Source organism: Xylocopa sonorina, chromosome 12 (genome assembly GCF_050948175.1).
Source record: "Xylocopa sonorina isolate GNS202 chromosome 12, iyXylSono1_principal, whole genome shotgun sequence".
In the NCBI taxonomy this organism is placed as follows: domain Eukaryota; kingdom Metazoa; phylum Arthropoda; class Insecta; order Hymenoptera; family Apidae; genus Xylocopa; species Xylocopa sonorina.
Window position 1 is genome coordinate 10,196,444 of NC_135204.1, and position 23,695 is coordinate 10,220,138.

The 23,695-nt window shown below is 53.2% G+C and overlaps 1 protein-coding gene across 3 annotated transcripts in view; it reads left to right on the plus strand.

The window, feature by feature from the left end:
* The window catches only part of LOC143429940 (uncharacterized), a 79,823-nt gene extending 57,354 nt beyond the window's left edge, over positions 1–22,469 (plus strand). For 2 of the 3 annotated variants that reach the window (XM_076905808.1, XM_076905809.1), the window contains exons 2-5: positions 17,533–17,863; positions 18,144–21,236; positions 21,318–21,655; positions 21,759–22,469. In XM_076905808.1, coding sequence (XP_076761923.1) covers positions 17,620–17,863; positions 18,144–21,236; positions 21,318–21,655; positions 21,759–22,337 — 4,254 coding nt within the window. In that variant the 5' untranslated portion in view covers positions 17,533–17,619 and the 3' untranslated portion in view covers positions 22,338–22,469. The remainder of the gene's footprint in view (positions 1–17,532; positions 17,864–18,143; positions 21,237–21,317; positions 21,656–21,758) is intronic. The other variant, XM_076905810.1, reaches the window with a different exon arrangement.
* The last annotated feature ends 1,226 nt before the right edge of the window (positions 22,470–23,695 follow it).

The following is a 23,695-nucleotide window of genomic DNA, read 5'->3' on the forward strand; positions in this document are numbered from 1 at the left end:
TATTACCGTCGCGCGGCGCTGTTTAACCGGCATTTATTACGCGTTTCAAAGAGAACGGCTCGTCCCGCGCGGAATAATCGTTATTCACGAAAGAACGACGGGAGCGAAAAAAGTTTTCGGCCAGTGCGACGGACGGCGGATAGATCATCGAGATCGCGATATATCCAGGAACCCGGGCCTCGTATTTCTCCGCGTACACGGGCGCGCTCGTCTTTGTCGAACCGGGTGCGCGCGGCCAGTGAAAGGGTTGGAACCCCCCGTCGAGATTTATGGGACTCGCGCGCCGATGACCGTTAGGCAAATGTTTCCATCGCGGAATACGGTCGCGTCTCTGACAGATTCGAGGCACGGATTTAATCCTGTGCAGGTTGCGAACGAAAATCTGCGCAGCTTTTAAACGATACGCGATTCGATTACGATCGAGTCGACGAGCGGTCGAATTCTTAAATCGACGCCCCGAATCGTCGTCGAGAGTCTGTCTGGGGCAAATATCATCGCGGGGGTTAACAATCGCAAGCACGCAGCGCGCAGCTACGGAAGCTATAAAGCAATGGCTACTAATTTAATACAGGCGCGGGAGAGTGGAACCGGGATGGGACGACGCTGAGGCGAAACGGCAAAGTGGCTCGGGAGGATCCGTAATGGCTATGCAAACTATACCTACAGTTTACAAGGGGAATTTAATTCCAAGTGTTTACCAAGATGCTACATCACCCTTTATTAATCCAACCCTGTAATTTGTCCATCCACCGACTAGTCCGGCTCCGACGCGTTTCGACGCGGCAAACGTTTCGCGAATCGATCGAACCGACGTCGCCGATCGATTGATTTATCGTCACCGATTGCCAGCGAGAGCGAACCGCGAAGATGCATTCCGGGATTATCCACCTCGATTCTGGTAACCCCGTTTCTGTCTGCAGAGCGAAACGTTCGACGTCCAGCTGGGTGGAATTAGCTGGCGCAATTAAATTGAAACTCGGAAGCGATTTTGAAAGGACGTTCAAATGAAACAGGCACACACTTTTCACCGGCCGATTCGAATAATCGTCCACTTTCGTCCGAGCTTTTTTCCACGCTCGTGAATCGTTGATGGCGCGCCAGTTAAGATTCAATTGCCAGGGGGCGAGTTCCACGTCCGACGCTGTAAAACAGGTGATAAACCTTCCTCCGTTGACGTCCATTATTTTACAGCGTTCTAGATTCGGTGGGAACTTTGTCGCGAAAGAGGAGGCGCCACGGTCCGGTCGGGTTATACGGCCCCGTAAAACCGTCACGGAGGTACCACGGATCCGACCATCCGGTAATCAAAGACTAATACAAGCGAGCGGTATATCGCATCGAAGATTATTTCCTCCGCGATACGGACGAGAACTTCGGTCTCGAATGATTAAAATGGAAGCCGGTTCCATGCAAATTTACTAATTAAACTCGGCGAACCGACGCGTCACGTGCTGCAGCTTGGCGGAATTGGTTCGAGGCGTCGAGCGCTCGCTCGTTTTTCCAGGCACCGATCATCGTACGCGGAGCAAAGGGATCGAGGTCGAACGAAATGGATCGGGACGTCGAGGCAGGCGAGCCTGGCGAAGATCAAGACAAGCACTCCGATCGGTCGAGTATTCTTCAATGTCCGACGAGGACGTCTTAATTCGCGGCGATTCGGATCCAGTTCGAAAAGAGAGATCGTCGATGGGCAATCGAGCGACCCGGCAGCTTCCCACGGAATTAACTAATTAATTGCCGGCTCGCGGGGAGAATTTTCCAGCGTCTGGCGGCCCCCCCGTAAATCTCGCGACCGCGAGCAGCGTTATAAATTAAAGACATCCGTTGCGTATCGCGACGGGGCGCCGCGCGAAATTTACATTCCGCCGTCGCGCCCGGAAACGTATGGCGCCGATAGCGCGCCTTACATCGACACTGCCGCTGACTTATTCGCTGGTACAAATCGAATCTATCGCGTAAAACCCCGCGCTGGAAGACGGTGCACGGATCTATCGGTTGGCACACGTGTCCGATGATTCAGAGCCAACGGCGTTTAGAGAGGGGCGGGTGGAGCATAAGGGATGATCCAAGCGAGAACACTTGCTCCATCTTACCCGCCTAGAACCCGCGCGCCATGGTCTCTCGGTGACCATCCACCGCGGCGTTGGCTTATCCTCCGGGTACGCGGAAGCACGCGGGAGAATGGACACGTTTACGATTGCCGCGGCTGTGTTCAATTAATGCTACATTTCGGACGACACCGAAGCGCCGGTGGGGCAACGGGACGATCATGAGGAATTATGGCGTGGGCAGAGGCGTGGCAACGAGTTCGCGTTTCGTTTTAACAGCCGAATAAAACCAGCCGAGATGGAATTGGAGCCCGGTGCGGAGTTAATACTTTATAGTTAACTCGGTTGACAGATACTCCGGTTAGTTGGTCGTTAGAGGGTGTTTACGGGCGACTCGTAACATCTGCCCGGAAAATTGGACTAGTTTCCGGTTGACGTATCTGGCGATTCTCAGCCGCTGCAATTGCTCACTTGGAGAATTAAGCCCAAGTTAAACTCGCCGTTCTTAATTGGGCAAAGTTTTAGATAATTATCGGGGAATTAAAAGCGACCCCCGCGCGGCCGCGCCAGCATCGTTAACAGCGACTGCCTCGAATTGTAAGATCCCAACCCCTGTTTACCCCGCGCGTCTCTCGCCGATTACAACTATTATCCAATCCTTTTAAAACTCCCCGGCGGTTCAAACTATCCGAGGTAGCCGACACGTTTCGAACAATTAAACTGTGTCGGATGGTAATTAACGAGGATGAGCTTGTCGCAGGGTTCATCGACCGCTAATAAACTTTCGGTTCGTCGCAGGCGCCAACTATCTCAAAGATGCTCGCGAACCGATACCGGGATAGAGGGGACTTTGTCTCGTCCTCCGCGGGGGACTTAAACCTTCTTGGAAACGAGATCATTCGACAATTTCCCCGTCGACAGTCGGATGATAACAGGTTCGCGTCGATAACGATGCTTAATTAATATCCTTTTTTCGTTGGATCGGTGGAGAAGGCATCCCGGATTAAGCGATCCGTGACAAAGGGGAGGCCACGCTCCCAGCCAACCGACCTCTTAGCGGCTAATTTACTTCTCCGCTAATGGTGCCGTTAAATCTTCTAAAGTTACTCGCCTCCCGCGATACGAAAGGTGGAAAGTGGAGCTCTGTCGGATGATTCGTTCATACTTTACCGGGACCGATAGGAACGATCGATTCTGATAATGACACGAGCGGGTGCCGGGACACCGCCGCCTGTTAATAAGAGTAATTAATCGTTCGATAATTGACGAACAACGCGTGTCGTATCGAGTTCGATAAACGGCATCGGTGGTTATTTAAAATTTCGACGCGCGTCACAGCGGCCCGGTGAAACGGGAATCGATTCGCATCAAAGGACATCTCTCGATGCTCATTTATTCGTTTGTCAATCCGTTGCCGCCGCGACGCGCGATTTGCGAGAATAAATTGAATTCCCGCGGCGTCCGATAGCCAGGAAGCTCGAGATGATGAATAGAGCGGGATCGGGTGAAGTTGATCGATCCGCTGGGACGATTCGGCGTTTTGAGAATAGCCGCGCGGCGAAATTGAGACGCGTTACTTTGTAACCGACGAAGGACGAGGAGCGACGAGGAGCGAGGGTGGCCTGCTACGAAAAATCGATAACACGGTTGCGGATTCCTATTAATTTGTTAGCGAGCGCCGAGCAGTCGCGGTTTTAGTCGCGTCTCGTTAACGAGATCAAAGAGATACGGAGCCGTAATGATTTTCGTAATTTCCACCGGCGAATACGAACCAGCCCGTGGATGAAGCCAGCCCTCGACGAACCCTCGGATTATTATCGTACGAGGAGGTCAGGTTTCGCTGGAGAATCCAATTTTCGATTAAAAAAAATGAAGCTACACTCGCCGGTCAAGTCTGTACGAGCACGAAAAAGGAATTGCACCCACCGGTACTTACGCGTACGCGTATCTCTCTCTTCTCGGCTGAGATCGAGGCTGAAATCCGAAAGCACTAAAATCGTTAGATATTCCGCGCGGATTCCGAATCTCTCGTCCCGATCCTTTCAACCGGTCCACGTCCACGAGGAGGCTCGATGAAAACATGTTATCGCGACGGAAATCGGACGGTTTCCGGGCCGGTGCTTACGCCGCGCGCATATAAAAGACTCGCGGCCGGATGTTTCACGGATGTTTTCCATGCGGGGACTCCGCTCCGACGAGCTTCCTCTTTCTTGCCACTTTCTTGTCTCTTCCGTTCTCCGCGTGAAAGAAACTCACCCCCCCCGACGCGCGTCCGAAGGGAAGATCGTTTGCCGCGAAGATAAGCAGCGCGCGAGGAAACAACCAGGCCGGCGAGAGAAGCGTCCGAGCATCGCGCGTTCTATCGCGACCTAAATCTAAAATGGAGCCGCATCTCTTTTTTTTCTCTCTTCTCTCCCTTCCCGTAAATATCGCACGCCACCGCGAAAACATGACTACAGCGAAGAAGGACACGGGAGCCATCTGCCGGCGCTGATCTTGTCCGACGATAGGGAACCGAGCCCTCTGCTCGTGGCAGGGTGCGACGGACCATCCGCAGCCACCCAAACAGGAACAGTTGAAACGGTCGCTTGAAAGGCTGCGCATTTAAGGACGCTCTTTCGGTTTTGTTTGGCAGCTCGAGGAGGATTCCGAGGGTCGTGGAGCCGGAAGAACGCCAAACACTTGCTGACGGTGTTTTTAATTTCACGTCCGCGTTCGTTGGATCCCTCTTACGGGATCGTTCGATGGGTCTTCGTTGGGAAAGCCTTTTTGTTCAAAGTGGACTTCACCGCGCCATTCCGTCGAAAGTGTCCCCGACTGCGGTACTTTTACTTCTCTCTTGCTAATGGAAATCTGATCAACCCGATAATGTTTCGATAATATCGCGTGCATTTCGCTAACCAGACATTCGTGATCGATTTCAGTAATTACCATTAGTGGCTCGTTGGATGCGTTCGATAAAAATCTGCAGGATAGCAGCTCGAGGCGAACCGGATCGAGTATTAATCGTTGTTAATCCATCGAATGGGATTCTTTATAGGAAAAGGGATTTAAACTTTCTTCCCGTCAGTTGGGACGGGCGCGGATGTTCGTTACGCATTCGAGCGTTCCGCGCATTATACGAAAAAGTTCCCGCATCGAGCACAAAGCAATTTTTAATCTTCCACTGGCTGGAAAATAAGCTAGCTCCAAAGCTCAGAACCCTCTAAACGATAAAGTTGCGCCTTCGGAACGCAACGCGTCCTAACGAATTTATTTCTACCTCGCGACGAGTGTTCAACGATATTCCCAACGAAATTATATCGCTCCCAATTGTTCCTCGATTACTTTGCAAAACTATTTGTCTACGAATCGTTCCAACTTTATCACGCGATCGCGTGGAACACGTGCGTTTCGCGACAAACGACACGGGGAGTTTAACCAGCGGCGAGGACTCGACGAAGAGGGAGTCGAATTTGGGGAAAGTTTCGCAAAACGAGGAGAGCCTCTAACGAGCGTGAATTTTTTTTTACGACAACGCCAAATGACGCGCGTCATTAGCGCGATACGAACGGGAATAAAATGTCTGTCCTCGGATGGATCCTGCATAGGAAACGAAGAGCCGTACACACTCGTCGTTTATCATGGCGAGTAATTAACACGCGCGAATTGAAACGTACAATCAAACGTGCACGATGGAGGAAGAGATTTCGTTGGAAACGACCAGTTTCCTTGGCTCTCTCGTTTAACCGTTCGCGGCCGACGTTTTTTTCTTCGACGATGAAACACATTTTTGCCCACCGCTTCTGAATATAAAAGTTTAAATTACAGGTCGCCCGGTTGAAAGTTTTAATTAAAACGCGCTTAAATTGCGCGCGCGCGCGCGCGGAATGAATACTTAAGCTTTCGGCCGGGCACTGCCTACGTTCGAATTATAAATTATTCGCGGTTGCACAACAATTACGACCTAATTGCGTTAATCAGTCGGTCCTCGAACAGCGCCACGTCCACGGATTCAATATCTTTGCGTTCGACTGGCCGCAATTTTTACGATAACCACGTTCACGTCGCCGTCAGCGATTCTACGTGCTCGACTTTATCGTTCCGCGATATTTCTTTCCTTCTCCCTTCTTTTTTTTTTCTCTCTCGTTCCTTTTACGGATCCATAAAACAGGGAAACATTCCGAGATACTTGACACGATTGCTCGTCGAGCTTCCAAATATACCTACGTATCCCACTTCGATCCGCCGGCACGAGTGACGTTCTTCTCTCTGTAAATAACTCCGCGACGGACCGTTGTACGGAAAGAGATAATTTCTACGGGATCGTATCAGAGACACGCCGGGACAAAATCGAATCACGAGCGACCAAAGGATTCCACTAGGGCCATCCTGTTTCGAAAATCCCTTCCAATCTAACCGGTGAATCCGGGATACACGATGGCGGGGAGGGGTGAGAGAATCTTGGTCGCAAAACAATCCCTCTCGTATCTAACGACTGTCCTCGGCACGATCGTCAGAGATAATTCTTTTCCCGCGAGCAAAGCCCTTCTACGATTACGTGGAAAGTTTTCTATCCAGACGGCGGAGGGAACGCTTTCGAAGCCGTGGCAGGGCAAACACGGGAATTATCGAATTATAACGAAGGCAGGCATAAAAAGGGCGGATAACGAAGCAAGGCGGCCGATCGGATCCCCTGGGCCGGAAAGAAGCGAGGATTAATTGGACGGGGCGCGCACTCGAAGCTCGATCGGTGGAAACGAGTGATCGCTGCCGGCGTCGATGAAACGAGGAGGCCCAGTTTCTCTTCCTCGCAATTAAACCACCCAGTTTTCTACATAATAACGCTCCGACCCGACACGTATCCCCCGTGGGGGGGTTGGCCTCGAATCGCGCAACGATACGGCCACGCGGAAAGTATCGCGTACGCGGAACGGCTGCGGAATAGGTCATCCCCGTGCGGCGGGCATCGGGGCGGAAACGCGAGTGGATCCTTGGAAATTTACTGGACAAGGACTCAACGTCGCCGGACTTAGGAAGTTTCGAGGGATATCTGCGGACCTCCCGGCTCCCTGTTGCACTGTAAAATCGCGCCGGAGTGTACGTAATCCATCGAGATTGCGGGCTCGTCTCGGATTTACGAGTGGAAGAGGGCCAAAGAGAAAGGAGAGAGAGAGGACCGCGCAGAGGAGGAAGACTGACTGCACACTCTGTGGCGTTTCTGCTTTTACAAGCAGATTGGATCCGGTCCTTCCAGGATTTCACGCCCGCCTGGCCAGGATCGCGAGACGCCGCCGCCACCACCGCCGCCCTTCGGTTCCCTAAGCCCTCTGTCTCTCTCTCTCTCTCTCTCTCTCTCTCTATCTCTACCTCGCGGAACATCTACTGGGAAAAGTCGACAAAATTTCCGACACTCGTAAAGTCCGCAGATACACTCTGATCGCGGCGAACGGCTGCGGTTCGTGAATGAACGGTTGGCGAGAACCTTTCTTCCCCCCTGGATTCCGTCTTCCGAAGCGAATTTCTGTTTCTCTCGTTCGACGCGAACGATCCCATCGATCTGCGATTGTCTCGTCGGGACGCGATAGCTTCGTCCGTGGAAGGAATCGAGAAATAAAAGCGTCGACGCGTCGGGAGGTTGGCTGAGCGTTCGGGGAGCCTCGCCGTTTGTAATACGCGTGGAACAACGTCGACGGGATTCGGCTTGGACGGGCCTCCGGCTCCGCTACGGGTTAATGTAATATCGATGACAAAGATCGAGGGGCAAATAACCGACGGAACTGCCTGTATGAATCTCGCGCGCAAACACCAGGATCGGTAAGCTTTAGCCGTAGTCCGGGATGATTAAATTTCAACACGTACCGGAGATAAGGTCGCCAAACGTCTACGAACTCTTGGTATATCGATCTTGGCACGGCCGCGTTAAGACTGCACAAATCTATCGTTCGCGATTCCTTAAACTTGTGTAAAAATCGTCGCCAAAGTGCTCCGTAATTTTATTAGCCCCCTACCCGTACGAGTGCGGCTGCGAGTTGAACCGCGCGTTGAATCTCCGGTGAAATTACGCATTCAGCCGAGCCGGGTACAACCGTTGGTCGCACGCCCGCTGTTTTATACGGTTTCCGGTGCATCTATTAAATCCCGCGAAACTATTTTCCAGCCCCGTCCTTAGGGAGGATACGTCGGTCCGGTAAATTGCCGGCTATTCAGTGGGATTACTTAAGCCTTTCATCGAGCACCGCTCCGTATGAATTACGAACGTACGGTTAATACCTTCTCTGGAATGGTAACACGGGGCTCTCCCAGCGATAGCTGGGGAGAGGTTGAATTTGGCTTTGGTTCCGGTGGCTGATGGGTTGCGAGTGAAAGGCTTTGTGCGACCGAGAAATCGGATACAACGTAAGTCAGGATCTCCTAACCCATCGCGCTGATATCCCGACGTCTTCTTTCACTCGACCCTCACCGTTACTCCGGGATTCATTCGTTGAATACGTGCATCAAGCGAGCCTCAATTGGCAGCGACCAAGTTTTCGAATTCTGCTCATCGCACACGCGAAGCCTCCGCAACAGCTGTTCCCGATCCCATATCATTCTACTCGGCCCGATCGTGTAGAACCTGTGTCGAGCGTTCACGGGGACAGCCATTATTCAAAGCGAATCACGGGCAACGATTGTTTTCAGCGTAACATGGAGGATACGCGGTATCAACGTGTCACCATCGTGGGATCAGCTGTGCAGCTGCATCGTGACGCGTTACAACGCAACCCGTTTCGTTGCGCCGTGAAAAAAAAAAAAAAAAAAAAAAAGAGGGAAAGTTAACCACTTCGCCCGGCAATTACAACGTTCGTTCCCATCGAACCGTTCCGAAAGTTTCGTCGTGTCAACGTTCCACGAATAAACGAGAAAGCTTCTACGCGCGGTTTAAAAAGGGCGAGAGAGATCGGGGTTATATTATTAATGCACGCCCGAAGACACGGCATGGAAAATCGATACAGCCAGCTGGGTATCCTTCACCTGCCCCGAAGTTGAGGAAACGTTCCTCCGTCTAGTTGAAAATTCGTAAACGGATGTCCCATTGAACAAACCCGCAACAAAGTTCCGCACGATAACAACGGTCTCGGTTCCCCTCTAACTAACTCGTCCTTTGTCAAATGAAATTTTAATACCTGTCACCGGGTAGTTCATGATTTCGAGCTGCCAACGTTGAGAACCTCCCTGTCGCGTTTACGTACGATAACGTCGACGGTCTGCGACGCCATTACTCAACTGGAGTTAAAACAAAAAGGAGTAAAAGGAAAAGAAGAATGCGATAATTACTTGGGCCGTGGCGGAAGGCAACGAATAAAGAGAAGGAGCGAGTAAATAGAATAACCGGGTCGGAGGTCGCGATAAATATCATTGTTTCTCGCGGAACGCGTGAAACATTGGTTTCGTACAGCGTAGTACGTTCGTGTCGAACGAAGAAAACCGAGAACCGTACAACTTCCACCACGCGTACGTTTCGTAAATTTTTACCTCGAGCTCGCGGCGAAATAATATCTCGCGCCAGGCGCGGCCTACCCGATCTAGGCCGTGTGGTCAGAGGGTGTAAAAAGCAACGGGAAGTAGGACACCTATTAAGGTAGAATGAAAAAATTACACGCGTCGAACGATGTTTTTCTGCGATTCAAACGTGCTCCCTGTACCGGAGCTAACAACTTTCGACCGCGGAATAAAAATTCTACGCGCTCCACCGGGCCATCGTCCGAGGCTAACGTCGTTACAATATCGCGACCCACTTTTGCTACGTTAATTGCCTTTAAAGTTGTTCGATTATCGAGTAATAAAACCTCTTCCATTAACTTCACGGGTTCGAGCCTTTTCGCAAAACGAACCGAATTAATTGTTCTTTAAAACATCGTCCCTCGCGTTTTTACTTTTCCCCGAGTACAAACGTACCCTTTGTTCCTCGATGGTGGCGCAACGGTTGAAAGGTCGCGCGGACAAGACGTCAGCTGCATGCTTTGCCACGTCTGATGATAAAAAGTTGAGGGAACAAAGAGAAACGTGTAATTTTCGATCGATTTTGGAGTCTCTCGTTTCAAAAGGAAGCCTACTTCGTCTGACCAATTACGGTTACTACTACTCCGGCTGCGCCGCTACATTTTCCGTATCTCGACGTTTTCTCCCTTCTAAATCGGATGGAAAGGGGCCGGGATCGTGTCGAAGGAGTCGTAACTGAACGGTAAAGCACGACGAAGAAGCTGTAACTTTTTGTTCCGTCGGAAAATGCGAGATCGATCGGTAGCAACGTCGTGGAACGCGAATTATTTTCCCGGATGGTGATAAATGTTCCTCTCGGCGATGCTTTTAATTCACCTTTCGCTGGCTGGCAGTCCCCGGTGAGAATGATTTTTTATTTATCGCTAGCTAACGACGGCCATGACGAAACGGACTCGGGAGGAATCAGAAAACCCTTCCCCTCTCCTCGCCCGGCGTCGCACTCGGAACGATTGATTCGACTCCTTTTTTCTCCCCTTCGTCCCAGCCCGACAGCTTCCACGGCTCGCAAGAAAATGTTCAATTAACGCCGCTAATTCACGATAGCTGCGCGCGCGTACCTAAGTAAATTCCATCGTCGAAATAACGGCGCACAAAAGGGAAATTATAAAGAATTCCTCCACGGTCGATCCGTTCCTCCGTTGAAATTATTCAAACGGCAGTTTCCTTTACTTGGCCTCTCGAAATCGAGATCAGCCGATATCCCTCCTCTTTCTTTCCAATTATCCTCGCCCCGTTCCGGTTTTCTCGAGCGAGCGAACCGTTTCGGCGCGACCAGCCCTCGCTCTCCCGTTTCCTTTTTCTTATTAACGGGAATACACAAATTCCTCCTACGGACGGACGGTAAGAAGATTCGCGTATTAACTTGGCGCTGTCTACGCCCCTTTGAAGAATCCCAAGCAGCTTTCACGTGAAAAGCCACGACCGACACGGATGGCTAACGAAAGGAATATTTTTCATAATTCCGCGCGGCGCGTCTTCCCGATGGAATTCCGTCGCGTCTGCCGCGCGTGCCTGCCGCGCCTCAAAGGAGCTTCCACGGACGGACTTCAAAGACCGTGTGGCGTCCTCGTATCTTTTTCCCGAATTTCGAGGCCTCGCTCGCGTCCAGTGTTCGGTCCTCCTCGAGCCGCCTTCAAAGTGTCGACGCCTCGCGTGGTAACCTCCGAAGAATATATCCGCGAAATGTTGATCGCGCGACAAGCGCGGCGAATGGCTCGAACTTCGCGACGGATTACGGTACCCGGAGAACAGGTATACGCAACCGTGCGCGGAACGCGCGCGTTTGCTCGTTAGAAATCTCCGTGACAAACACTGCGAGCTTCTCGGCTATCCGTCGCGTCTAGAGACTCCAACCTAATTATCGTCGCAACGGCGGGACCGAAATTCCAGCAAGAAAACTAACCCCCCGCCGCGGAGCTCTCCGTACAAATTTTCATTGCCGTCATTATAAATTCAGGCTCCCGTAATGTCCCGGCAGCGTTTCAAGAATTTCGAGGAACTGCGCTAGCGAAATGAATATGATTAGCTTTAATTTTATGCAAAGAGGTTAAGGAAGTTACAGCCAGCCCACCTCCGTCCTATCCAGGCCACGCCCCACCTTTTTCGCCATCCCGTCCTCTGACCGTCTGTCGAGGAGTACCATTTAACTTTTAATAATCGGCCAGCCGGCGCGAGCTGCGAGCTTCGTGTCGACGTTCGCGAAGGTTGCTTTCGCCGGTGTCGTAAGGATTCGTTCCCCCTAAGAGGATAATCGTGTCCCGTGGCCTGGAAAACCGGTTTTTCGCCATCGCTTACGGGTGTGCCGGTGATATTGGCTACGGGAACCGGCGCGACGGATCTCTTAAATTCCGTACCTCGAGCGAGCCCGCGAGCCACGCTCTAAACCGCTGTGCGGCTGATCGTACCGAGTTTGCTCGCCAGGCTATTACTTAACTCCTCCCCCTCCCCCCTCACTGTTTATTCCCACCAATTGGTTCCCGTAATAATCGATGGAACAGAGGTTGGAACAATCCGCGCGAATCAAACTCGGAACTCGATCACCGTTTCCGCGTTGCATCCTCCACGGTATCGAGGATATCCTCCAACAATTTCAACCGCGACCACCGATAATTGTTCCCTCCTCGAGCTCGGAAAACCGGCTAATTTCTACGACAGTGAAAAGACCCGCACCACTGACCCGCGACTATACGTTCCGCTAATAATTCCGATCGCAACAAAGACCGACGTCCCAGTGATCTCGATACGAGAGAATGGCCGCGCTGAACCGACGCGGAGGCTGCCCGGATTCAGGTCTACGAACGTTCGATTCCAGCCGTTCCCCATTGAAATTCCACGGTCGAGCTCGCAGGGCTACGCCACCCTGCACCCCCCCCCCCCCCCCCCCCTCGACAAGAGACACGCGTCTTCGGGTACCCGTGAACCCGGAAGAGGGACCGCGACATTCCCTTTTATTATCCCGTGACGTGCGCCGGGGTGCCTGCTCGACCGTGCCGTCGCATTTGCATTCTCATTACCATCGTCGACCTTATTTAAATAGGTGAACAACTGCGAGCCACTCGGTGGCTCGTCAGACGTCTCTGCGCGCGGCGGCTCGTCCGCGAGACGCGTTTCGTCGGCGAGACGTTAAAAGAGTACGTCGCCCTCTCGAAAGGGCCGACAGCGCGAGGAACGCTGGCGGCGGTTAAGCTGACGTTAAAGCATGGGACCTGGAGAAAAGGGAATCGTCGTCGCGGCGAACGGTACATTCGCTCCTCTTGCCCCGACAATTATTGCACGACAAATTCTGAAACGTTCCATTAACGGGGGCACCCGTTATCGCGGCGAATCGACCGCGCAAAGGCGAGCAAGTTAATTGCGCTTTCTTTCAGCGTCGAGGGTTTCGAAGATGTCGCGGAAAGGTCGGGAGGGTAGTCGGGTACCGCCTCTTTTATATTCAACGCGGAGCGCTTCATTAGCGAACGCGGTTTCGACCGTGCACCGCAACGATTTAATCCGAGCTTGCGCGCTCGTCGCCGCGCCGGAATTCAATTTTCCTGCGGCCTTAATGGACCGAAACGTCCCGAGACCGCGACTAGGCGGACCCAGCGCCGCGACGCGAATCGATGCCCCCCTGATCACACGAGCGAATCGGCGATGGACCTCCGCCGCGAGCTTTGATCGGAAAGTAATTGAGAAGCTTGCGCCCGAACGAGAACGTGGGCGCGGTCGAACGTTCAAGTGGATACAATGGACGAGCCGGTTTCATCGAGAATGCTCGCCCGCGATGAAGAGGATCAAGGATTTCGGCAAAGTTACCCGCGCGTATCCGATACCGCCCTCGTGTTCCCGATTTTCCATTCGCCCTTTCAACTATCACCCCCCCGTTCCACGTGGAAATCGTCTCGTCGATTGATCGAAACGTACACCCCGCTGGTTCCCTCGATTTTTATCGATACGATGCGTCCTGGAACGATCGCGGGCCATTAACAATCGGCTGCGGCAACGACGCTGCTAACGTTGCCCCGATTACGCGAGGGGTTGTAACTCGGCTGCCGTACCGGGATTCTAATAATCTATCGCTGGTGAAACTAGTTCACCGGGTACTGAGAAGTAACCGAGAAGTTTGCACAGCACTCGACGCACTCGGGACGCTGGAGTAGCGAAGATGAGCAGCGTGTATTGTGGGGAAACGCTCGCGGATTCAACCGTGCGCGAGATCGATACGGGATGAAACGGGTGGCGGATAAGAAGATCGAGACAACGGGGACACGAGACGACGCTGATCGATCGTCACGACGTTCGTCGGTTCTTTCTGTCGCGTAGGTTTGTCCAGGAGTACCGATTACGCCGCGAAGGGCGCGAGGCCCCGCGTCGATCGATCGAAATTCCAGTAATGAATTCCGCTCCCGTGAATGTAGAGGCTCATCCGGTGTTTCCTAATTCCAATCAGTTTGAAACTTGCTCCTCCGACGCAAAGTCAATCCCGGTTCACGAAACTCTCTGGTAATGGAAGCTCAAGTGCACTTCGATACCTCGATGAATCACCGCCTAAATAAAACTTACCGTTTATTCTGCAGCCGGGAATTTCTGTTTTCGCCCGCGCGCGATTCGTCCCGCCTTGATTTTCGTAACCGTTGCTACCATTCCTCTGTATCGCCCGATGAATTATGCAAGCTGTCGGAGATGCACTTCGTTCTCGCGCAACAGAGTACCTGCCATAAGAATCTCAGCTGTGTTTTATGCGCCTACTCGACGAGGATCGATAGGTTTACCTTCGGGACAATATTCATAACGGCGAGACGAAGATAGGCGAGTCTATCAGGAACGTCGAGCTGGCACATATTAAAATTTACGTTTCGTACGGAGGACCCCCCGTCGAAGTGCAGTATATCGCGTCAATATTTATCGATCTCTCCATTCGGGAGTCGCTGGACGGCTGTACGGATAGGTTGTAAGTCGTCCTGGGTCAGATTCGAATCGGGAACAACCGGGATTGCCGACCGCTGACCGAAGACACCGCTACGAAAACACAGAATTTCGTCCGGGAGCGTTTCGACTTGGCGAATGCAGTTTAGAGATTAAGCGTCGCAGCGACGCTTAATTAAATGCGCCACTAGTGTCTCTCGCAATGTAGCCTCTGCCTGGGTTCACCGTCGCGCGCACACGTGCACGCAGGAAGCCCGGTGTCCTTTATTAAATCCTGCCATATTTCGGTCCGTCCCTATACGATGCGCATTCTCGACGCGAAACAAGCTACGACGAGGTGCCCCCTGCGTATCGCCCTGGCTCCCGCGACACCTGTACACTTCTGCTAGCATTAATAGCCAGCGAAACGAGGAATGTAATAACACGGCCATTAAGACGGCCGCGTGTGCGGGCAGCGTGCGTGTGCCAGTCGGAACGGTCCTCGGCTCTCCTAAATAATTGTAATCAAGCCCCAGAAACTGAGACGCGGCGCGCCACGCCGCGCGTCGCTGAAATCCGCGAGGACGAGTACAACTTTATGGAAATCCGGTTAGCGTAGCTCGCGTTGCTACGGTGAAGTTAAACAGCTCCCCGTCGAGGTACTTTGGCTGGAAAATTTTTATTCAAAACTGCCCGACCAAGTCCTGGCTACGGCTTCAACTCTAAACGCTCCAGGAAGAGTGCGCGTTTCTTCGTCGTGGTTGGACGAGAAACTCTCGGTTACCAATTTCTACTTGACCGTCTACGAACTGCGAACTAACCGTCCACGATTTCCTTTTTCCCCTCTCGTCGATAGAGACTCTTCCTATTCGTAATTTTTAACGCCTGCTAACGACTCCGACCAGCTCGTGATCGTAAAAAACTTCGCGAACTCGCTGCGCGAGAAAGGGGTGCGAAATTCGAAGGCGCGACGTAAAAGAGGGAAACTTAAGATCCATCCGGATTCCGCTTGGATGCGAAATTTATAGGAAACACTTTGCGTCTCGAGCAACGTCGAGCATCGCGGTCACGCGAGAGCCGCTCCGAGAAGAGGAAAGGTAAGCGGGGGGGGGGGGAGGGAAAAGAAACGTCGTATTAAATAAACAGCAGGTTGCAGTGCGTAATTAGGCCTCGGTCGCAGTCGCACGCGAGCGTTAATGATTAAAAACTGGCATTACGCGTGTGCATTAATTAAAACGCGCGGAGCCGGAGAACGAAGCGGCGGAGGATATATTGATTTTTCTACTTCACCGCCGTCTCTGACCTAGCGGAGCTAACCCGGCGGTAAGCACGCCGCCTAACAAACTTGCCTCGCCGTAACTCGATGTAGAACATAACCTGGAGGAAACTTACAACGAGCCCGTCCCCGTATTCCCGAACACGCCCTTACGTGTAACCTTTCGCGCGACGCCACCCCGTCCCAGCCACCCCTTGGCGAGCAGCGGTCCGCCCGAAAACTCTGTCCGACGTTCAACCGAGCTGGCCATATTTTTTCGAGCCGGTCACCGTGCTCGCGACGGCATCCGAAGATTTACCACGGACATTAAATTACGAACGGCTGATCTTCGGGGATCATGATTCTTCGCACGACCCGAAGGAACCGAAAGCGCACGAGCCCGTGTCTGATATATGAAACCCGGGACGCCGACTAGAATATCATTGCCGGCGAATGTATTTATTCGTGCCGGGTAAGAGTAACTTTTGTATTCGTATCGCGCGCTTCGAAGCTTTATTCCCCCGGATGAAGCGTAAGCCGGGTCTATTTGCCTAACAACGAATGGTTATACACAGCTCGCGTCGATAGACCAGTTCGAAGAGTACAGTCCCGTTTGTACCTCTGTGTCGTGTCAAGTACAGCTCTCGTTTCGGTATTTGTCTGAACGGTGGGATCCTACTGAAATCTCTGTAACTCGACTCATCGAGGAAACCAATCCCGCTCGCCGGGTATGATTCAATTCGTACCACCGAGCGGATCGCGCTCCGCTCTCTCACCTTTCCACCTCGGTTGCGCTGCGACCTCGATCTACTTTCGGGCATTAACTTCGTTTCAGGGCCGTCCGAGCAATAATGGATTTATTCTACTTTTCGCGTCGCACACGCTCGCTATCCAGCCATTGGCATCGTCATTATGCAAATGCGCGATACACGGCTAGTATCTTATTAAACGTAGTACACGCGGGTTCGTAACCTCGACGTTACCCCGATTGTACTCCAATTACCGAACGTTATTGATCGTTTCACTTATCGTCGACTCTGCGAAATAAAATAAAGTATACGCCGCGGGTTGGGGAATTACGCATGAGAGAGTTCGCGTGCGTGTATTACGCCGACTGTTTTTATCAACCCTATCGACGCATTAACATTTTCTCGGAATATTTCTTCACGCACACCAGCCATCCATCTAGGCCACGCGAGTTCTTTCTTCTTTTTTTATTTTTCTCTTCCTCTCTTTCCCCCGCTCGTATAGATTGCCAGAGAAAAAGCGGAGATCTCGAGTACGCGGATAAAAGTGAAAGCACGCTGCGACCGAGCCGTTAATATCGTCACGAAACCCCGCATTTGCATTCGCTCGTCGATAACGCGTGCTTCTTTCCATTCCACGGGAACGGCGCGTGCTCGTGCGAAAATCGTTTACCGACACGCGGTTCGCGATTCAACCAGGCTACCGGGGAATTCATTGTCCCGCCTCGAGCCCAAACTCCACTCGTACCGAATTCTTAGTCGACGCGGCGCGCGCGCGAAACGCGAGATGGAAGACCGAGGTTGAAAGAAGACACGGGTCCCGCGAATGTATCCGACGTCGCGTAGCACGCGACAGGAACGGTTAACCCGCCATTTGCGGGGCGATCAACCCCAGTCTGCGTGCGAGAGCAAACGCGACGCGTGAAAAACGGAAATCAGCCTCGCGACGATGTTTGGCTTCGAGCCACCGTACGCGCACGCTAACCGTTACCTCTCGTAACGATCTTCGTCCAATATTTCGACAGCTGTTATTTAACGATCGCTGATGAACAAAGTGTCATCGATGCTCGTTTTACAGGGGCGCGGAAACAACACCGAGGGTCGTCGCGAGAAACGATGAGCGGATCGGGACGAGCCGGGAACGGAGCGGCGCGATAATATTAATATGTGGACGACGTGGCCGCGGACGAGACGCAAGTGGTGGGACTTTCGTTTGATCTATTCGGTGGTGTTGGCGGCCTGCATGGCGGCCCAGGAGACAAGGAGCGCCAAGTGCCCGCCGCCAGACACGATACCCGGCTGTCCTTGCTACAATTTCGAGGACGAACTGTTCCTGGAATGCACCGGGGCCACCGAGGAGTCCCTCAGGACCGCTTTGTCCGGTGTAATACACGCCGCTGATGGGGAAGGTATGTACCTCTGCATGTACTCGCGTACATATATACATACACATATATATATATACGGGCATGCTTTATGACGGGATGGAATACGCGTTCGGACAAACAAGGGATTTCGTTTCCGCCGGACGGGATTTTCCTGTCCTTTCTCCTGACCGGAGACCGCGTTCAACGCGGCTGATGTAATTGTCCGAGTACGTTCAGGGACTGTGTCCTCGTATTTAAGCGGTCGTTCTCGAGTCGCGTGTTTTCCTACGGAAAAAAATCATGTTTCCCGTCGTTGTTCCAGGAGCGATAGTTCAATCGCTAAGCGTTTACGAGCTAGACAGAAAGGTGGAGGAACTGCGAGCAGCCGCTTTCCCAGCCGGCTCTCAGATCAGGCATCTGCAGATATCCCATTCGGCGATCCGCGAGATAAGCGAGGACGCGTTCAAACGGCTGAGCAAAAGTCTGGAATCGTTGGCACTGGTGTCCGGTCGACTGCCCCACGTGCCGCAGAAGGCGATGGCGACCCTCAGCTCGCTGAAGGCGCTCAACTTGGAGACGAATCTGGTGCACGAGCTGCCCAGCTACAGCTTTTACGGGCTCTCCCTGATCAAGCTGAACTTGAAGGGTAATCAGATAATAAAAATATCGGAGTACGCGTTCGCCGGCCTCGAGGAGACCCTGACGGACCTGGATCTGGCCGAGAACAAGATCAGAGTGTTCCCCATGACTTCGCTGAGAAGGTTGGAACATCTGACGTCGCTGAGACTCGCCTGGAACGAGGTGTCCGAGCTACCGGAAGACGGCTACTCGAGGCTGGACGCCCTCAACTTTCTCGATCTGAGCAGCAACAATTTCAAGAAGATCCCGTTGAATTGCTTCCGGTGCTGTCCGTCCCTGAAAACGTTGTCGCTCTACTACAACGCGGTCGAGTTCGTCGACAAGGACGCGTTCATATCGTTGATCGATCTCGAGTCGATCGATCTGAGCCACAACAAGATCGTGTCGCTGGACGTGTCGACGTTCAGAGCGAACCAGAGGCTACGGTCGATCGATCTCAGCCACAATCACATCCATTACATCCGCGGCGTGTTCTCCAAGTTGCCCGAGTTGAAGGAGCTGTTCCTGGCGGAGAACAACATTCTCGAGATACCGGCGGAGACGTTCGCAGGCAGCACGAGTTTGTCGGTGGTGTATCTCCAGCAGAACGCGATCAGAAGGATCGACGCGAGGGGTCTGGCCACGTTGAGCCAACTCGCGCAGCTACATTTGAGCGGGAACTACATCGAGAAGGTGCCGCGAGACTTTCTCGAGCACTGCGAGAACCTATCCACGTTGTCGCTGGACGGTAACAACATTCGCGAGCTGGAAGTCGGGACGTTCGCGAAGGCGAAGTCGTTGAAAGAGCTGCGGCTCCAGGACAATCAGATTACGGAAGTGAAACGGGGCGTCTTCGCGCCTCTGCCGTCTCTGTTGGAGCTGCATCTGCAGAACAACGCGATAACCGACATGGAAACGGGCGCCCTGAGGTCCCTGCACAGCCTGCAGCACGTGAACCTTCAGGGTAATCTACTGGCGGTGTTGGGCGACGTGTTTCAAGTGTCGAACGACGTGGGACAAAACGGGAACAGCGGCAGCTCGTTGGTCTCTATTCAATTAGACAACAACGGCCTCGGTGTCCTGCACAATGACTCTTTAAGAGGGCAAGCGTCCGTCAGAATCATGTGGCTCGGCCACAACAGATTAACCCGGCTCCAGGCGCCGTTGTTCCGGGACCTGTTGCTGGTCGAGCGATTATATCTGACGAATAACTCCATCTCGAGAATCGAGGACACGGCCTTTCAGCCGATGCAGGCGCTCAAGTTCCTCGAGCTGAGCATGAATCGCTTGAGCCACGTGACAGCGAGAACTTTCTCGGAGCTGCACGAGCTCGAGGAGCTTTACCTACAGGACAATGGCCTGCGACGCTTGGACCCGTACTCGTTGACCGCTCTGAAACGGCTCCGTGTCCTCGACCTGGCCAACAATCATTTGAACGTGCTGCACGACAAGATCTTCCAAGAGGGTCTGCCGATCAGAACGTTGAACCTGAAGAACTGCACCGTCAGCGTGATCGAGAACGGGGCATTCAGGGGACTGAACAACCTCTACGAATTGAACTTGGACCACAACCACCTGACCGCCTCCGCGTTGGATCGCCTCGACATCCCGGGACTGAGGGTCTTGAGGATATCCTACAACAATTTCAGCCAGATCAACGGGAACTCGTTGGACGGACTGCCGTCCCTCCAACATCTGGCCATGGACTCGTCTCAGCTTTACAGAATGCCGCCGGAGATATTCTCGAAGAACAAGAATCTCGGCAAACTTTTCCTGAGCAACAATCTGCTTCGAATGCTACCCGGGCTGCTGTTCCTCGGTTTGGACTCGTTGAAAGAGGTCAGATTGGACGGAAACAGATTCCAGGAGATACCGTACGATGTGTTCACTAACGCCACCACGATCGAGTTCCTCTCGCTGGCGAACAACGTGATCCTGAACGTGGACGTTTCACGGCTGAACGGACTGACCAGCCTCCAGGAACTCGATCTGCGCGGTAACTACGTCATGTCCCTTTCGGGGTTCGCCGGCGTCAATTTCTCACGGCTGATATCGGTGGACCTCAGCCACAATCACCTAACCGCCCTCCCGGCGAACTTCTTCGCCCGCTCGAACTTCCTCCGCAAGGTCGAACTCGCCGCGAACAAATTCCACCAGATACCCGCGGTCGCCCTGTCCGCGCAGAATATTCCGAACCTGGCCTGGCTGAACATCACTGCCAATCCTCTGGTCAGGATACACGAGATCAGTTCCAAGGCCAGATATCCCGCTCTGCAAGAGATACACATATCCGGAACGAATCTAACGATCGTCACCAGCCAGGACTTCGAAGCGTTCCCAGCGTTGATGCATCTGTTCATGGGCAACAACATGATCTCGAGGGTGTCGCCTAGCGCGTTTCGAAGCCTGCTCGAGCTGCTGACCTTGGACCTGAGCATGAACGAGTTGGAGCTGTTGCCACAAGAGAGACTGAAGGGCCTGGAGCATCTCAGGCTACTGAATCTCACGCACAATCGTCTGAAAGAACTGGAGGACTTCCCGCCGGACTTGAAGGCTCTCCAGGTGCTCGATCTATCGTACAATCAGATCAGCGGTGTCGGTAAAAGTACGTTCCAGCATCTGGAGAATCTGGCCGAGCTTCATCTCTACGGGAACTGGATATCCTCAATTTCACCGGACGCGTTCAAGCCATTGAAGAAGTTGCGAATCCTCGATCTTAGTAGGAATTATTTAGCGAATTTACCACTGAACGCCTTTCGACCGCTCGAGACGCAAATACGAAGCCTGCGCGCCGAAGGTAACTCTCGTCGATATCGTTACCCGCTTTTCTTTTCTGATCGCTGCGCGTCGCGAGCGTTAAACTTTCTTTCGGCTACAGAGAATCCGCTGCATTGCGACTGCGAGTCCCAAGAGCTCTGGGAATGGCTGCGAGATCATCAGAAGCTGGTGGGCGGCGGGGTGGGTCGGAATCGAGGAGGCGGATTGCGAATGAACGACGTGGACAGCGGATTGCTCAGGTGCCAACAGCCACCGGAACTGAGGGGGTTGGTGTTCCTCGAGCTGGACCCGCACGCTTTCTGCTCTGCCCCCCTCGTCTTGAAACTGGCCATTCAGGACATCCAACCGTTCTCCGTTCTCGTATCGTGGCAGAGCAGAAATCACTCGGGTATTCGCGGCTACCAGGTGGCCTACCACACCGTGGAGGACGTCGAGGAGGTAGTACGAACTCTTTTCCGCCCTTCCCGCGTTCTTAAACACCTATCCGATGCTCGACCGTTTTAACGACACCGACGCGTTTTTCCCCGCGATCGTTAATAAGTTTCAGATACGAGCGAAGATCCTCGAGCCGAATTCACGATCCACGAAACTGTCGAAGCTGTCTCCGAACACCCGCTACCTGATCTGCGTGTTCGGTTTGGGCAATTGGATGAACCAACGCCTCGAAGAGGACACGGTGGACCAGTTCAACTTCTCGAACCACGAGACGTTCGAACCATCGTCAGACACGCAAATGGTCGACTCGTCCACCAGCCGTTGCACCGAGGTGAAGACCCTCGAGGCACCGGACGCGGTGATCAGCAGCGACGGATCGTCGATGGGCGACGTCGGTAGCGTCAGCAGCTTCCTGACCAGGCGTCTGGGCCTGATCGTCGGCTGCTGCATGGGATTCGTCGTCTTCCTGCTACTCGTGTCCGTCCTCGGGTATCTCAAGGTGAAGAAGCAACGGGAGACGGTGAAACGGGACCAACCGATCCCACCGGAGTACATTTCCTACAGGCACTTCAGCATACAGAGCGGGGAGGCCGGGCACGCCGCCAGACAGGCCAGCCAGGTCAGCCAGGAGGGGCAACACTCGAACTTCGTCAACAACATGGGGAACACGAACCTGAACGTATGAGACAAGCCAAAAAACTCCCGACTCGTGGAGGTTTCGAACGTTTGAGCAGACCCAGCCGGCCCGGTTCCACTCACCGTCTGCGGTCTGTCGTCGAACGCGAAACACTCGCGACTCGCGGTAGTTTTTCACACCCTCTCGCGATCCATCAGCCTAACGACCCCTCGTCCGAGGGACGATCAACGAGGAACGAAGATTTCCAACGAATCGCGACGCGAGCGTCGCGAAACCAGCCAATCGACGCGCGCCGTGGCGCGCGCGAACAATGCCAAGTGAACGATCGATCTAGTTAACCGAGCATTTTATATGTGATTTTCTACGGATCTTAATACTTTACTCTCGATGTAGCTTTAGCCGGCGAGCCGCGAGGAGGCAGCGCGGCCGGCGAGTGCGTGTTCAGTGCGAGTTGTCCCGCGAAACGGTACCACGGACGATCAGCGGAGAAGTTTGTCACGCGGCACCGTCACGTCCTCCGAGCGATTTACGAGCGAGCGTCGTCGCGGTAGCGGCGCGCGTTCGGACACGCGGAACGGCGCATCGGTGCATTGTGTTTTCTAAATGGCCCGGCAAACCGGGCTTCCCCTCTGCAACACGGACAATGCGACGCGTCGTTTCGCGCAAGTGCATTCTTGGATCGGACCCGCTCGCTGTTCGCCGGTCGAGCGATGAAACAGGGCGCGCGTGTCGTTCAGGGATCGCTCGGGGCCGCCAATGGCAACGTGCCGCGTTTCTATTGTACATAGGATGTGAACTGTTTCGAAGGGTTCATCATTTAGCGATACGTAGTTCAATTAGGATCGAAAGCGCATCGATTCCGCTTGGCCCGACCTAGTAGGAGCGAATCAAGCCCAGAGAGAGGGAGAGAGAGAGAGAGAGAGAGAGAGAGAGAGAGAGAGAGAGAGAGAGAGTGCGCGGGTTTTCGTCGACGACGATACCTTCGAGGTGGCGATTCCCGATTCGATAGCGTCCCTTCGTCACATCGGGACACCCGTACCCGCGACTCCTCGAGACGAGCGTTCTCGTCTCTTTGCTATGTACCATAGGCTAACCACACACGGATGTTATCAGGAATACATTGGAAATTAGATCCCCGCGACGCGTAACATCCAGCGAATTGCAGTCCAAGCGGCGAAGAGTAAACCTCTGCTCTGAACGGAGGTAACGGAGTAGGATCCGCGCTTCTGCATCGTCGATGTTTGTAATTGCATCGCGACGGATCTCAGATGTACCACACACTGTGTACTACTGTAACATATACGTACGTACGTCACTGTAATAAAAATGCAAATTCTTTTCTAACCACCTTCTTCGCGCTTCTACTTATCTGTCGCCTCTCGTTTAGCTAGAACGTTCTATCCGCC